Source organism: Dipodomys spectabilis, unplaced genomic scaffold (assembly GCF_019054845.1).
Source record: "Dipodomys spectabilis isolate Male_0828 unplaced genomic scaffold, ASM1905484v1 ptg000169l, whole genome shotgun sequence".
NCBI classification, from domain to species: domain Eukaryota; kingdom Metazoa; phylum Chordata; class Mammalia; order Rodentia; family Heteromyidae; genus Dipodomys; species Dipodomys spectabilis.
Genome location: NW_024870846.1, coordinates 4279279 through 4293770, shown reverse-complemented (window position 1 = coordinate 4293770; position 14492 = coordinate 4279279). Strand labels below are relative to the sequence as shown.

At 39.4% G+C, this 14492-nt stretch overlaps 1 protein-coding gene across 2 annotated transcripts in view; it reads left to right on the top strand.

Annotated features, from left to right (window-relative positions):
* The window catches only part of Rttn (rotatin), a 117892-nt gene that overhangs the window by 85906 nt on the left and 17494 nt on the right, over nt 1–14492 (top strand). For both annotated transcript variants that reach the window (XM_042693526.1, XM_042693525.1), the window contains exons 38-40: nt 1794–1947; nt 5640–5777; nt 11011–11228. In XM_042693526.1, the coding sequence (XP_042549460.1) occupies nt 1794–1947; nt 5640–5777; nt 11011–11228 (510 nt within the window). The remainder of the gene's footprint in view (nt 1–1793; nt 1948–5639; nt 5778–11010; nt 11229–14492) is intronic.

Here is a 14492-nt window from a genome sequence, read left to right as displayed (position 1 = left end):
CTGGACACAGCGAGCCAAGTGAAGGAAAGGCCTCTGGCTTGTGTTGGTCTATTTTGTTTCCTGGAAGTCTAGCATAACACTTTTTCCAAGGCTTACTTTCCATGGTGCTCACTTAATACTTAAGCAGTGCATATGGAGTATTAGTGTCAAACTTCATGGGTGCTTTATACAGTCCCCACAACAATAATATCAAGTTCAGTAGTGCCATCAGGTTACAAAGAAAATGGCAGAGGCGAGGATCTCACAGAGCAGCGGTGCTAACCATGTAGGTGGGTTCCAGTCCCACAGTCTCAGTTCTGCACTGCCTGCCTTATGTATATTAAATATGTCCTGTGGATTGGTGCTTGTATAGGATCTTACAATTATTCCAGAATATTCTTCAGCTTTTATCAAATTTTGCTTTGCTTGATATTGATACATAACGTGAACCAGGACAGAAGATGGTGACAAATAGCTGGAACAAATCAAATAAGGATGAGTTAAAAGGGTATGGAAGCCGGGGAGGCAGACAATATTTTCAGTGTGTGTGGTCAGAGAAGATACCACGAAGGTGCCCTTTGTGCTGATGAGTGAGCACTGTGGTTGTGGGGGCAGAACATGTAGACAGAATGGGTGGAGAGTTTGATGCAATTTAAGGCTTTGTGTTCCAGCTTGTGGTTGGCATACTTCTCTGGAGTCATACATACGAAAGTTACTTTGTGAGTTGTCATGTCAGTACTTGACCACAAGGGTGAACAAACTCCTGACTCTTCATCAGAATAGGATGAAGTATATGTGTGTGTACATGTGTATGAATATGTGTTTATATATATTTGTATGGAATAGCTCATTTCGTGGGTGTGGTAGAGGAAGAATCATGGGGTTTTGCTTCATTGTAACACATTTAGAGGATTTAAAAAAAAGAATATGGATGGTATAATACTTATAATATTAGAATTAGGAAATTCTAGGTATAGGTTTATTGGTAATATTCTGAGTTTAATTTCTTTTTTCTTTTATATTTAAGAATAGATTTTTTTTTTTTTTTTTTTGCCCAGTCCTGAGGTTTGAACTCAAGAGCCTGGGTGCTGACTTTGAGCCTCTGTGCGTGAGGCTAGCGCTGTACCACTTGAGCCACAGCACCACTTCCAGCCTTTTCTGATTAGTTTATTGGAGATAAGAGTTTCACAGAATTTTCAGCTTCAGCTGGCTTCGGCCCATGATCTTCGTATCTCAGCCTCCTGAGTAGCTAGCATTCTGGCTAAAAATAGAATTTTTTATGGAGAAGATAGTGAAAGACAAAGCAACATATATTTATTTTATTTGTAACAAACCTAGGCTGGTAGGCTAGAATTTTCCCCTCTTGTGCACTTTGAGGGGTTTTGTTGTAATTTTTCTTATCAGAATTGTGTGCTTTATGGCTCTGGAATACCCTTCTATGCTTCTTCCAAATACTGATTCTACAGCATAGCTAACTTAAAACTATGAGGACTTTTCCTTAAGAGAGATGTGACTTTGACAATACTGCTTTGTTTGGTGGTAATATAGTCCCTAGTGCTAATTGATGACATGCTTATAATATGAGAAAAACAATGCTGTACCTGATATGTATATATGCATATATACATATATGTGTATATGCACACATGTATACACAGATATATTTATTTCTGAGCTATAGTAATTGTACTTATTAGCATTTTAACTTACATTACAAAAAAGTATTTATTATAATGCATAGAACAGTGAGACACTATCACTCAATGGGAATTTTTGTATATATTTTCTTATACATTATTTCCTTTTGCAAATAGATTTCCTTTCTCCTGGAATACCTGTCCTCATTGTTCAGGCTTTTGCAGTCCTGTTTATTGGTAGATACTAACCTTGTGACGCAGGACAAAATTCTGAAGCCACTAATCACTAATGTCATTGGAGTTTTCACCATAGTCATCAAAGATATATCAGGTAAGTTTTCTTTCTTTTGCCAGTACTGGGGCTTGAACTCAGGACCTTGAGCTACACAACTACTTCTGGATTTTTACTGTTTAATGGGAGATAAGAGTCTCTCATACTTTTATGACTCAGCTGGTTTTGAACTGCAATCCTCAGATCTCAGCCTCTTGCATAGCTAAGGTTACAGGTGTGAGCTGCTGGTGCCCAACCAGTTTTATTGTTCTTTGTGTAGGTCAGAAGCAAATAATATTGGAGAGAGAGAAAGAAAATCTTTGCTCCAGATACTAACTTCAAGGTTACTTTTTGTGTTGTTTTTTTTTGGGGCAGTATTTTGAAAGCCTTTGATGGTGTGTTTTATAGTTTGGATGGTTTTAAATGGTTCCAGGAGACCACTTAAGGCAAGTATGCCGTAATAAAGACTGTCCCTGTCTGTCAGTTGAAATAAGGGCAAAGCTTTCAATGTCTTATTATAAAGTACAGTGGATTTGAGGTGTTAATTATTCTTATAAACTGTGGCTAAGGCCAAGTGATGTACCAATAAGTCATTTGCAATAACAATATAAGCTCGTCTGGCATATAATATCATATTTTACCTAAGGTCTTAAGTTATTGGAAAGTATTTTGTGAAGATAAGTTGAATGCAGTGCTGAAGCTTCCCTTCTACTAAGGGGGAGAGAAAATGAAGTAGAATCTAGGCAGAGGGTAGCGCACAGAGCTAGAAGCACTTGCATTAGGCTCTCCCTAGTGCTGAGAGGAAGAAGGGGAAAAGAAAAGAGATTGTTTATAATAAAATCATAGGTAGTGATAAAGTAACGGACCATTTGGTAATGACTCATTCTGACTTCATTCTTATTTAGTCCTGTGAATTGTGTGGATTTGCTTGGTGTCACGTCTGGAAAGTGAAGTATATGGATGCCAGCAAGCCAGTCCTAGGCATCTCACCCATGTTGAAATTACCCCAGTGCTTGAGGACCAGTAATTGCACAGCTGGCAATTGTGCACGTGACTTTGACAGATTAGACTCTGCAAACTTCACGGGACGGTATCACCCCACTCCCCTCAAAAAGGAAAACGGCTCCTTGGGGGACAAGACTGAGGCAAGCAAGACAAGCAAACAAGCAGGCACAAAGCATCTTAGCTGTCACAGTGGTCTGTGGGCCCCCAGAGCTCAGCTGGGCCTGCTCAGACTTGTCACTTAGTGTTTAACTTCTCATTTGGGTTTTCCTGGTCCCTCGTGAGGCAGTAGCTGGTGGGATATACACAGATATGCGCAGCGATAGAGCCACAGCCTGTTATGAGAAAGAGGCTGGGGACTCTGGTCATCTGCTGACCTGAGAGTCATGTGCAGGAGATGGCTTGAGCGCTCTTGCTGCTCTTGGTGGCCTTTAGATACAGTTTACTATTCCTCTTGCCTTTGTGACTTCTTTGACAAGTAACTAAAAGTAGTCTCTAATTTATTACTGTGTTATTTAAAATATAATTTACCTGCCATTTACTATATTAAGTAGTAAGAGGAAGAACAGCAGGAATATCTGAATGTATACATAACAGCTATCTATGTTAAAAGTTATTTTCTGCCAGGCGACAGTGGCTCATGCCTGTAATCCTAGCTACTCAGGAAGCTGAGATCTAAGGATTGTGGTTCGAAGCCAGTCCAGGCAGGAAAGTCCGTGAGACTCTAATCTCCAATTAACCACCAGAAAATTGGAATTGACGGTGTGGCTCAAGTGATAGAGCACTTTCTTTGAGCAAAAGAGCTCAGGGAAGAAAAAGTTGTTTTATAATGTCTAGCAAAAGTATTTTTCTAAATGTACTTTTAGGGAATTAAGTTTTTAAATTATGTTTTTTGAGAAAACCGGTTTGAATAATATAATTAAAATTTGGTCTATTGTCACTATTTATATGAATTGCTAACTTATACATATAACTCAATGCATTATAATAAATAAATAACTCAATATAATATATAACATTTTATAAAAGTTATTACACAAAGTAATAAATGCTAGTAGTTTTTTTTTTGTTTTTCCCCCCAGTCCTGGGGCTTGAACTCTGGGCCTGGGTACTGTCCCTGAGCTCTTCAGCTCAAGCGAGTGCTCTACTACTTGAGCCACCGTGCCACTTCCAACTTTTGGGGGTAATTTGTTAGAGGTAAGAGTCTCACAGTTTCCTGCCTGGGCTGGCTTTGAACCTAGATCCTCATATCATAGCCTTCTGAGTAGGTAAGATTACAGGTGTGAGACACTGGCGTCCAGCAAATGTTAGTAGTTTTCATTTTAACTTGCTTATTTTGTTTTGTGCAAGTCCTGGGGCTGAACATATGGCCTAGGTGCTGTCTCTCAGATTCTTTTGCTTAAGGCTAGCACTCTACCACTTGAGCCATAGCTCCACTTCTGTCATTTTGGGTAAATTAGTGGAAATAAGAATCTCAGACTTTCCTGCCTGAGCTGAATTTGAACTGTGATCCTTAGATCTCAGCCTCTTGAATAGCTAGGATTTTAGGTGTGAGCCACCAGTGCTTGACTTACTTTACTTTTTAACTTAAATTTAATTTGTTATTCTTATAGGTTAAAAGGGTAAACTTTGTACTGTCTTTTTTAGGTAAAACTCAAATGTGCATATAGAACATAAACATACGTGTGTGTGTATATATATATATATATATATATATAAACTGTGTGTGTGTGTGTGTGTGTGTGTGTAGTGAAATGTTGTGGGAGCATTAGTGAGTAAAGCCTTAGAGAGGCAGTAGTGACAAAGTGATTGAAATACTAAGGATTGCTAAACCCCAGAGTCCAGGGAGTCCTCTCTCCATTGTCCCCTGGGTGCTGAAGGACACCTTGCCGAGGGCCTCCATTCGTTTTTAAGCATAGTTTGATGAATGCTGGTAACTGCCTGCCGCCCTTGGCATTGTGGCAGGGAGCTCTGAGGCAGCCACTCCTGCCGCTTATCTTCACCTGACTCAGACCTGGGAGCTTGCCCTTGAGGGTTCATGGCTGCATTGTCAGCCATAGGAAGGCTGTAAAATCCTCTTTTGAATCAGTTTCTTGATTGTGTAAAAGAAATTTTTTTCTGCTTGACCTTGATATCTTCTGTTTTCCTTCTTACCTCTGCCCAAAGCTGGAAAATAGAGAGAACAGGAGAAAAGTGTCTAACAGAGCTAGCACAATGTCACATTGTTACAATGTGCCCAGTATGTACTTCTGCAGTTGTGGCTAATATTCTGTTTGTCCTACTTTCCAATGGTTGTTCAGTGTGTTATAAGAAGATGAAGGTATGTGTGGGGCAGGCTATGGAGGGGAGATATATTTATGAAATAACGGAGATGGGCATTGGTGGGTCACTCCTATAGTCCTAGCGTCTCAGGAGTCAGATCCATAAGGCATCCTGGGCAGAAAAGTCTGTTAGGCTCCATCTTGAAAATTACCACCCAGATCAGCTTCTGTGGCAAGGCTCAAGTGGTAGAGCACCAGCCTAGCAAGTGTGAGGCTCTGAGTGCAAATCCTAGCACTGCCAAAAAAAAAAAGGCAGTAGAAAAGGTAAGTTCATGGAAATGACTTTTAGGTAACTACCGGTTGTATTTGGTTTCATTTGATTAGTGCATATTTCTTACTATAAGTGTAATAATGTGTCATGGTAAATGTGTTTTTTGAAAGACTCTTCTTTGTTGTTAGTAACTTAAAATCTCTGGATAAATTTTATAGATGCAGAGTTGGAGTCGGCGTTTTATCTCATGTGGACACATGTGTGTGGTCTTCTGACCACACTCCTGAGGAAAGCCGGGTCTGTCTCCCTCCCATCTGTCACTTCCGCTCTGGCCAAGCACTGGGAAGCAGTGACTGGTAAGGAGATGCCTTCCTACCACTAGAATTAAGGCAGTCTGTATTCCCAGTAGTTACATCAATCCTCTGGAGTGCAGTGATCAAGGAGGGATGCAGAAAAGCATGCCAGAGAGCTTAGTGTCAGGCATCTGCAGTGTTCTTGAGGCGCCCTGCCCCCTGCAAATTCATTTGTGCAAACTGAAATACATTGGAAGATGACATGAAAGAAAGAAAAGCCTATTGTCTTATGAACATACCTATGGTAAGGTTATAAAGCAGTGAGGTAGATTTTCCTTTGGTGGTGTAGAGGGATAGTGTCCTCTTTCTAACATGTGTACTCTTTGTGAGGGAATCTGTACACAGAACCTATATGTACAATGCCAGGGGGATTCAAATACAATCTTAACCCTTGTTCATGCTGTCAGAAGTGTCTGCTACGCTGGAGGCTAACTATTTTTGTATTTTCCATTTAATCTATACTTCCTACTTTAAAAAAAAAGTGGTAGTTTTAAGTAAGGAGTTTTTAATCTTTTAAGGAAATCTCTTCATTTATATGTTTTTATTTCTTTTTAAATTTGAGTAGCTGTGCAAAGGGGTTTCAGTTCGACAAGTGGAATTCTGAGTACAATGTTGCCCCTTCCAACATTCTCCCACAGCTTTTCCCATCCCATTCACACTCTCAAGCCATGAAGTTCCAGTTTTACAGATAGATGGATAATGATTAGAATGATCGGATTTGCACACCCTTCCACTCTGTTCCTTTGTTCCCCTTCTCCTTGTTCCACTCCTGACAGTACATGTTTCGGCTTCCTGGTATTCTTTGTTAAACTGTTCCTTAGTTGTTCAGAGGAGTTACACTATTAGAATCCTCCCCAAAGTATGCCATCCTTAGTCTGTATATTTGCATGTGACCTTGTAAGTGTTTTCATATATTTATAACTTAGATCTAACTTCCATATATGAGAAAACGTGCATGCATCATTTGTCCTTCTGAACCATCAGATCCTGTTTCCCTGCAAATGACATAATATTCCTTCTGTATTTTACTAATTGATCACATTTTCTTGATACACTCATCATCTCAGGACATCTAGGCTGTTTCCGTAACTTGGCTCTTGTGAATAGTACAGCAATGAGCATGGGTGTCCACGTGTGTTTATTATATCCTGACTTGTAATCTTTTGCATGGATGCCCCAGGAGTTGCTGTAGAATAGTTCTGTGTTTAGTTTTTGAGGAATCTCCAAACTGCCTTCCAGAGTGGTTGCACTTCCCACCAGCACTGTAACAGGGATCTTTTTTCCCTTCATCCATCCAGCATTGTGTTGTTGGCTCTTGCTTTTTGATTCTGGCTGCTGTTCTATGTCTTTTGATTGGAGAGTTGAGGAAATTGGCCTTTAAAGTTACTGTTGAGAAATATGATCTGTTTCCTGTCATTTTGATGTTTTTGTGGTGCTTGCTTCTTTCCCCTTCCTGTTTCACTAATTTCCTCTAGTGGTGTGTGTTTGTTCCTGTATTTCTTTGGTTTTTATTTATTGCCTTCTTCTGAGGCTTGGATTCCCTTAAGTGCCCTTTGTAGTACTGGTTTAGTGGTCATGAATTCCTCTTGATTTTGTTTAGTATGGAAGGTTTTTATTTCTCTGTCAATTGTGAATTATAGCTTTCTTGGGTACACTAGTCCAGGCTGACTGTTGCCCTTCATAGACTGAATTACATCTTTTTAGGCCATCCTTGCATTCTCTGGTCTCTGTTTAGAGTTTTGTATGCCTATGTAGATTTGATCTTTTTTTTTTGGTCAGTCATGGGGCTTGAATTCTGGGCTTGGGCACTGTCCCTCAGCTCTTCAGCTTAAAGCTAGTACTCTACCACTTGAGCCTCAGCTCCACTTCTGGTTTTCCGGTGGTTAATTGGAGATAAGAGTCTTACAGATTCTGCAGTCATCTGCAGAACCTGGAAAAGCTGTTGCTGCTATTGATGCATAACATACTGCTATTATTGGCCTTTTTATATAAATATATATGTATACATATATATAATTTGAATTTTTGGAAACTTTAGCTGTGCTGTCACCTTTGGAAAAAGTATCCCAGTTTACCGTGTTGAGTTGGCATCGTACAGAAATTAATAGCCATATTGGTCTAGAAATGTTAAACTTAATTTTTTTCCATTTGTACAGGGGTAAATGCACTGTATTAAATATGTAAGGTCTTATCTATGTGGGTTTGATTACAGAAACTAAAGCATTCTCTAAATAATGAAAAAAAAAAAAGAGTCTCACAGACTCTTCTGCCTGGGCTGGCTTTGAACCTCTGTCCTCAGATCTCAGCCTCCTGAGTAGCTAGCTAGGATTCCAGGCATGAGCCACCAGTGCCCAGCTAGATTTGATCTTTTGATGGAGGCTGAGAGGTCTTGCCTGTCACCTAGGTATATGATGAGTGCTTTTTTTCGATGATTTATCTTCTGCATTGGTCTTCTTCAGTTAATTTAGCTGTTTGTATCTTCTTGTTGTTGGTTCAACTTTTCTTACTTTTCATCCAGCTTTTCAACATCTGTTCTTACTTTGTGGATGATTTCTCTCAGCATTACTTTTAGTGAGTCTATTGTTGTCTTTCTTTCTTTTCACTCTCACTTGACTCTTTCATTGTGCCATATTTGATTTTGGGGGTGACATGTTGTATTGTTTATTCATGAATTTTGTGATCTTTCACTGAGATTGAAATCTCTTCATTTATGTAAAGAAGACTTTGAAGACATTTTTAGAGCAAAAATTTATGGTGTGTGTGTGTGTGTGTGTGTGTGTGTGTGTGTTTGTGTGTGTGTGTATTTGTACTGGGCCTTGAACTCAGGGCCTGGATACCATCTCTTAGGTTTTTTACCCAAGGCTGGCACTTATTCTACCAGTTGAGCCAAAGCTCTACTTCTGGCCTTTTAGTAGTTAATTGGAGATAAATCTCAAGGCCTTTTTTGTCTGAACTTTTTTTTTTACAGTTTACTGGACTTTATTTATTTATTCTTTATTCATTCATTTATTTATTTATTTATTTTTATTGTGAGAATACCATACAGAGGAGTTACAATTACATGGGCAAGATAACGAGTACATTTCTTATCAAGCATTGTTGCCTCCTCGCCGTTTCCCCTTCCCATCCCTTCCCATACTCCTCCCCTCCCCCGACCCGATCGCCCCACCACCAAAGTTGTTAAGTTTGTTTTTCGACTTAAGGACTTGTACATCTCATCTCGTTGTTGCAATGGGTCCACCTGTATCCCTAGTTAAACGATTTGGTTTTTTTCCCTTCCCCTCCACAAATTATACCAACATCAAAAACAGTGAAAGTACGTCTGAGCTAACTTTGAACTGTGTTCCTCAGATCTCAGCCTCCTGAGTATCTAGAATTAAAGGTATGAGCTGCTGGCACCTGGCTGTGTTATCTTTTAAATAGCCTATTTAGGTATATTCAAAATTGAGTTCTGGGCTTCCAAGTCATCTAGTAATTCAATTGGCTCTTTTTAATAGTGATTTTATCATTGGTCATTTTGTAAACGTAATATAATACAGATTGGTAGGTTTGAAGCAATGTTTATGGGGAAATACACGCTCAGCCAGAAGCAATTTTCTAACATAGCAGTTTGGAATTTATCCTAAGAGGTAAAATATCCATGCTATAGATTATTTTATTAAACGAGATGGAAATTAGAAGCAGTTGCCTGATTGAAAGATGGAGATGTTTCTTTTGCACCCATCAGGGAAAATTAGTTTACCACCTGAATCACCAACTTAAAGCAAAATGCTTCTCTTGTTAGAGACGAAGGCCTGATGGTCAGAGTTGTCCTGCTACCATTTTGCTAAGCCTTGCTGGAACACAGACACACTCAGTCACCCACGCATTTTCTTCAGTAAATGGCTGCTTTCCTGCTGTAAAGGTTAAGGTGCATAATCACAACAAAATCCTGTGAAATGCAAAGCATTCAGGGCTTCCTGTTCCACCTTTCCCAGAGGAAAAGTTGTTGACTTCTGACCTAAGCCTGTGTATTTGACAGTATTTCCCTAGGATAATATGTAAATATACTAAATTCAGTATCTTCCTAGAAAATATACACACAATATTATAGACTAACATTACTAATCAAAAATAACTTGCTCCATAAATAGGTTTGATATTAATGAAAACAACGAAAATGTTGATATTCCTTGTTTTGGTTGGGTTTTCTCCTTTGTTGTTTTAAACAATCAGTTTTCCTCCTATGCATCCATATTATTTTTATATTAAATATAAATATTTATATTTATACATCTGTGGTTATTATAACTTCTGTTATCTATAGCAGACTTTTTTCAAACGACTAATAGTTGGAGATTATTTAAATTAATACAATTTTCTCAAACCTTTGCTGTTAAGCAAAGTTTTAAGTTTGTATAAACATAAATGTAAGTAAAAATTATGCAATGTTACAATTTTTACACAAGCAATGAAATGAACTTGTTAAGTCCCTTACTTTTCAAATTAATAAAGAGTATTACTCTTTTCTACTCCCCCTTCCTCCCATCACGTATGGGGGATTGAACTCAGGGCTTCATGCTTGCACTCATGAACCACATACTCTCTCCTACCCCAGTTCTTCTACTTTAAGTTTGTCAGATAAGGTTTCCCCATGTTAGCCTCAAACCATGATCCTCTTTTTTTTTTTTTTTTTTTTTTTTGCCTCTTCAGTAGCTGTAATTATAGGTATGGCTTACTCTGCCTGGCCCAAAGCTGTTATTTAGATTAAACTTAATGTGTACTTACCAAAAGAAACTAGAAATGACTTTTTTCCCCTTGATTTTGTTGCCTTGCCTATTCTTTCTCATCTATAGTATTACAGCTTAATTTACAAATCAGTTCACAACCACTTCTGTTCTTCATGATGTTCTATGAAACCTTTCCACATCATTCCACACTGAATATTGTCTTACTTTTTAATACGTTTTTATTTGCTTTGCAGTGCTGGAGGTCTTGTATGCACTAAGTGCTCTAACATAGTACTTTATGCACAGCCCTTGGTCTAGGCTGGCTTTTAACTTCAGTTTTCTGCCTTAGGACTCCTTAATTTTAAATATAGTATAGTTTTTCTTATTATACTTGAGCTTTTGATAGCTTTTCATCTGTGGAAATAAAAAAGCTATGAACTTGATTATTTAGTCAATCTGATTCATTTCATCTTTTAATTTTAAACAAGTTTTCTCCCATTTACCTCTGAACTCCCTTTCCTTTTCAGATATGTTCTGCAGATGTGTGGGCTTGTCCATCAGGTGCCCTGCCCTGTGTTCTGCCAGCCTGCAGCTCCTGTCTGTTCTCTTGATGGAGGAAGAAAAACAGCGTGTGCAGAGTAAGGGCAGAGCAAGTGTATGCCCTGCTCTGACGGTGGCTTCCCTGCTAGATGAAGGGCAGGAACACCAGAAATCTGCAGAAAGACTCAATGAGGTCATTCTTCAGGTATGTGATTTCTTGGTTTTTTCAATGAAGACCCAAACTCAGCCTTGGGTTGTTAAAAGTTATTTCAATCATAGTAATGTTCATTATGACTGCTTGAGGAAAAAAAACGTCCAGGTACATTAACAATTTAAAAATAGGACTAAAAGCGTTACATATGTTTAAAAAAACTGCAAAAATTACTAGTTTTTTTTTTTTTTAAACAATACGAATCTTTTGGTCAGGTGTTGGTAGCTCATCCTTCTAATCCTAACTACTCACAAGGCTAAGATCCAGTGGTTCCAGGTTCAAAGCCTGCCTGGACAGAAAAGTCCATAAGACTCCATCTCCAAAATAACCAGAAGCAACAACAACAAAACCATTCTGGGAAAATGGTTCAGCTTACAGAGCAGTAGCTAAGCAAAACAAACCAATGAAGTGTGAGGCTCTAACTTCGAATGTCAGTACTACAAAAGAAAAAAAAGGAAATTCTCCTGCTTACTAATGATAGAGTTTCATGACTTTTGTCTTCTTCATTGGAAAGTAAAGCCATAGCAGTATTTTGCCTGAGTATTCGCGTCAGCGTCTCAGGAAGCTGGCTGCATTTTACAGAGCTCTTCTATCTGCTGATGCTACTCCTTGGTCACTTAGAATTCGCAGATGACTCACTTCTTTGTGGTCGGTAGGGGTGGTGGCCGTAAAGATGTTTCTGGCATAACTGTGTGTGCATTTTGAGCTCCGGGTTGATTGTGTCTAAAGGCTGTAGAAAGCTCGCAAGGACACTCAGTCTGAAAGCTGTATATGAGGGGTGTCAGCAGAGCTCTTTGAGGATATTTCTTCTCCTGCCCCGTATAGAAGTCAGCTGCCTTTCTGTTGTTGATAAGAAGACTGATAAGATTCTCTAGCATTTTCTCCTTGGCCTCCAGCATCTGTCTCTAGGGGAAAGGGTTTTTAGTGCATTCCTCTAAACCCCTTATTCTCAGAGGCCTCAGTTCCCTATGGCTACTACTACCCCATTCACTCAACTTTCCATTGTCAGAAGGTTGTCCCCTGGTATCTTTCACTAGGAGAACAATGACACTTCAGTCCTCCAGTGCTCAGAGCTGGATTTTGCATTTTAAGAACATAATGGGCCTGGGCATGATGGCATATAACTGTAATGCCAGCTACATGGCAGATAGAGATTGAGAGGACAGTGCTTTAAGGCTAGTTTAGGCAAAATGTTGGGGAGACCCTATCTCAACAAACAGTGGGGCATGCTATTTTATGTTAAGTATCCTTTAGAAAGCGAACAAAACAAAACCCTTGTTGAGGAAACCCTTAGATCATTTCATATAGGTAAGGAGTTAATTCATAAACAAAGTTTAAACTAATTCCTTTGGCTCATATATTCTTTCCACCTATTTTATTGTTTTCTTTTAATGTCTAAATAATATGCTTACATTCTTTTATCCTGCAATTCAGTTTTAGACATTATCTATTGAATTTCTTCAGTGGAAAATGAGACTTAAGCTCTCTCATGCCCTATGTAGCTCTTATGTAAATGGGTTCCTATTTGTCCCAACAATGAGTAAAGAATAGACAGCTTGTACAGTGTTAAAACCTGTGAAAACACTGCATACATTTGAGACAGGTGCTTTTCCTGCACAGTTTTTGTTTGCCTAGAGCTAATTATTGTTTGTCTTTTAATTTCTGAGACTTCTATTATCTCTACAAGTGTCCTATTATTTGCCAGCAGTCAAATGTCCTTGTGTTCAGAACCATCAAAACATACATTTCCTGGAAGAAATTCCTCCCATTTCCCTTCTGAGGACAGCCTGGTGCTGTCCTGGATTCTCTGCTTACCTTGTTCCTAGAGACACTTTTCATCTCTCTGCTCCATGTAGTCTTCTGTGTACTCCCCTGTGTTCTTCACTCCGGGCCAATGACTTCCATTTGGTGTAGAGTCTGTTCTGTAGCTGTCAAGAAAAAGGTATATAGAGGTGTTTCTACTAACTGTATGACGGAAAGTCTTTATTCTACCTGAGCTTTTTTTCCGCTCAAGGCTAGTACACTACCACTTTGAGCCACAGCTCCACTTCCAGTTTTCTGGTGGTTAATTGGACATATAGGGGTCTGGTCTGACTTTGAACCATGAGCCTCAGATCTCAGCCTTTTGAGTAGCTAGGATTATAGGCATGAACTACCAGTATCCAGCTACCTGTATAAATTCTAATTTATAGCTTGGCTAGTAATAATTTGAATTGGACATAATTTACTTCAAAACTTAGAAGACCTTGTCTGTTCCATTTAACCCCCATTGATACTGTGGAAAATCAGGAGGCCATTGTGATTCCTGTTTCTCTCTCCACAGACGTTTTAGAGTCCTTCCTTTCTAACATTCTTTAATTTTCTGATGAAGTGTATAGGTATGGGTCTGGTGTATCCATTGTGTTGGGCTCTCTAGTGGGTACTTTCCATGTATAACTCATTTTGCTAAAGTTCCTTCATCGACTTTACTTCTGTTTCATGTGCTCTGTGTGTTGAAACTCCCTAGGAAGTTAGCTCCTCAATGCATAATCTCTCTTTGCTTTGCTGTCTTTTTCTCTACTTGGTCTCTATTTTCAGGTTAGGGACTTTGCAGAAATATCTGATTGTCTTAATTACCCCTCTATTTAAGACTGGGAGACTTCACCCATATCTGTAGCCCTGAGTCTGTGAGAGGTGCTTGTCAGCTAGTGCTGTGCAAGACATATAGGTGTTGTTTGTGGTGGTGGGGCTGCCTTCAGAATCTTGTCAGATTCCCTAGAGAAAAGCCTCTGGTCACTTGTCTGGAAGTGAGCAACTGCCAAGGGATTTGTGGCAAAGGAGGTCAAAAGAGCAGAGATCTTAGAGTTTCATTTGCACATTTTTTTTTTTTTTTTGTCTTTTCTTTTTTGGTACTGGGGATCGAACCCAGGATGTTGCACTTGCTAGGCAAGCGCTTTGCCACTGAGCTACATCCCAGGCCCATTTGCACGTTTTTACTTAATCTTCCTGACCTGGGCAGAGTCCTCCATATCCACAAGTGTGCCTGCCCTCTGCCCAGCTCAGAATGCTTCTGATTCATGTACTCCAGGGACACGAGCGTGATAGCTGAAGAACTGGGGTAGAAGAGGGCTTGACAGTGCGCGTATTGGTTGGCAGTGGGTGCAATCTGGGAGTCTTCAGCTATTTCTTGGAGATTTTTTCAATAACACTCCTTCAACCGCACCTCCATGCATGGTCTGTCTGAGTGCCCTCAGCCCCAGCCGTCCAGTGCATTGCTGG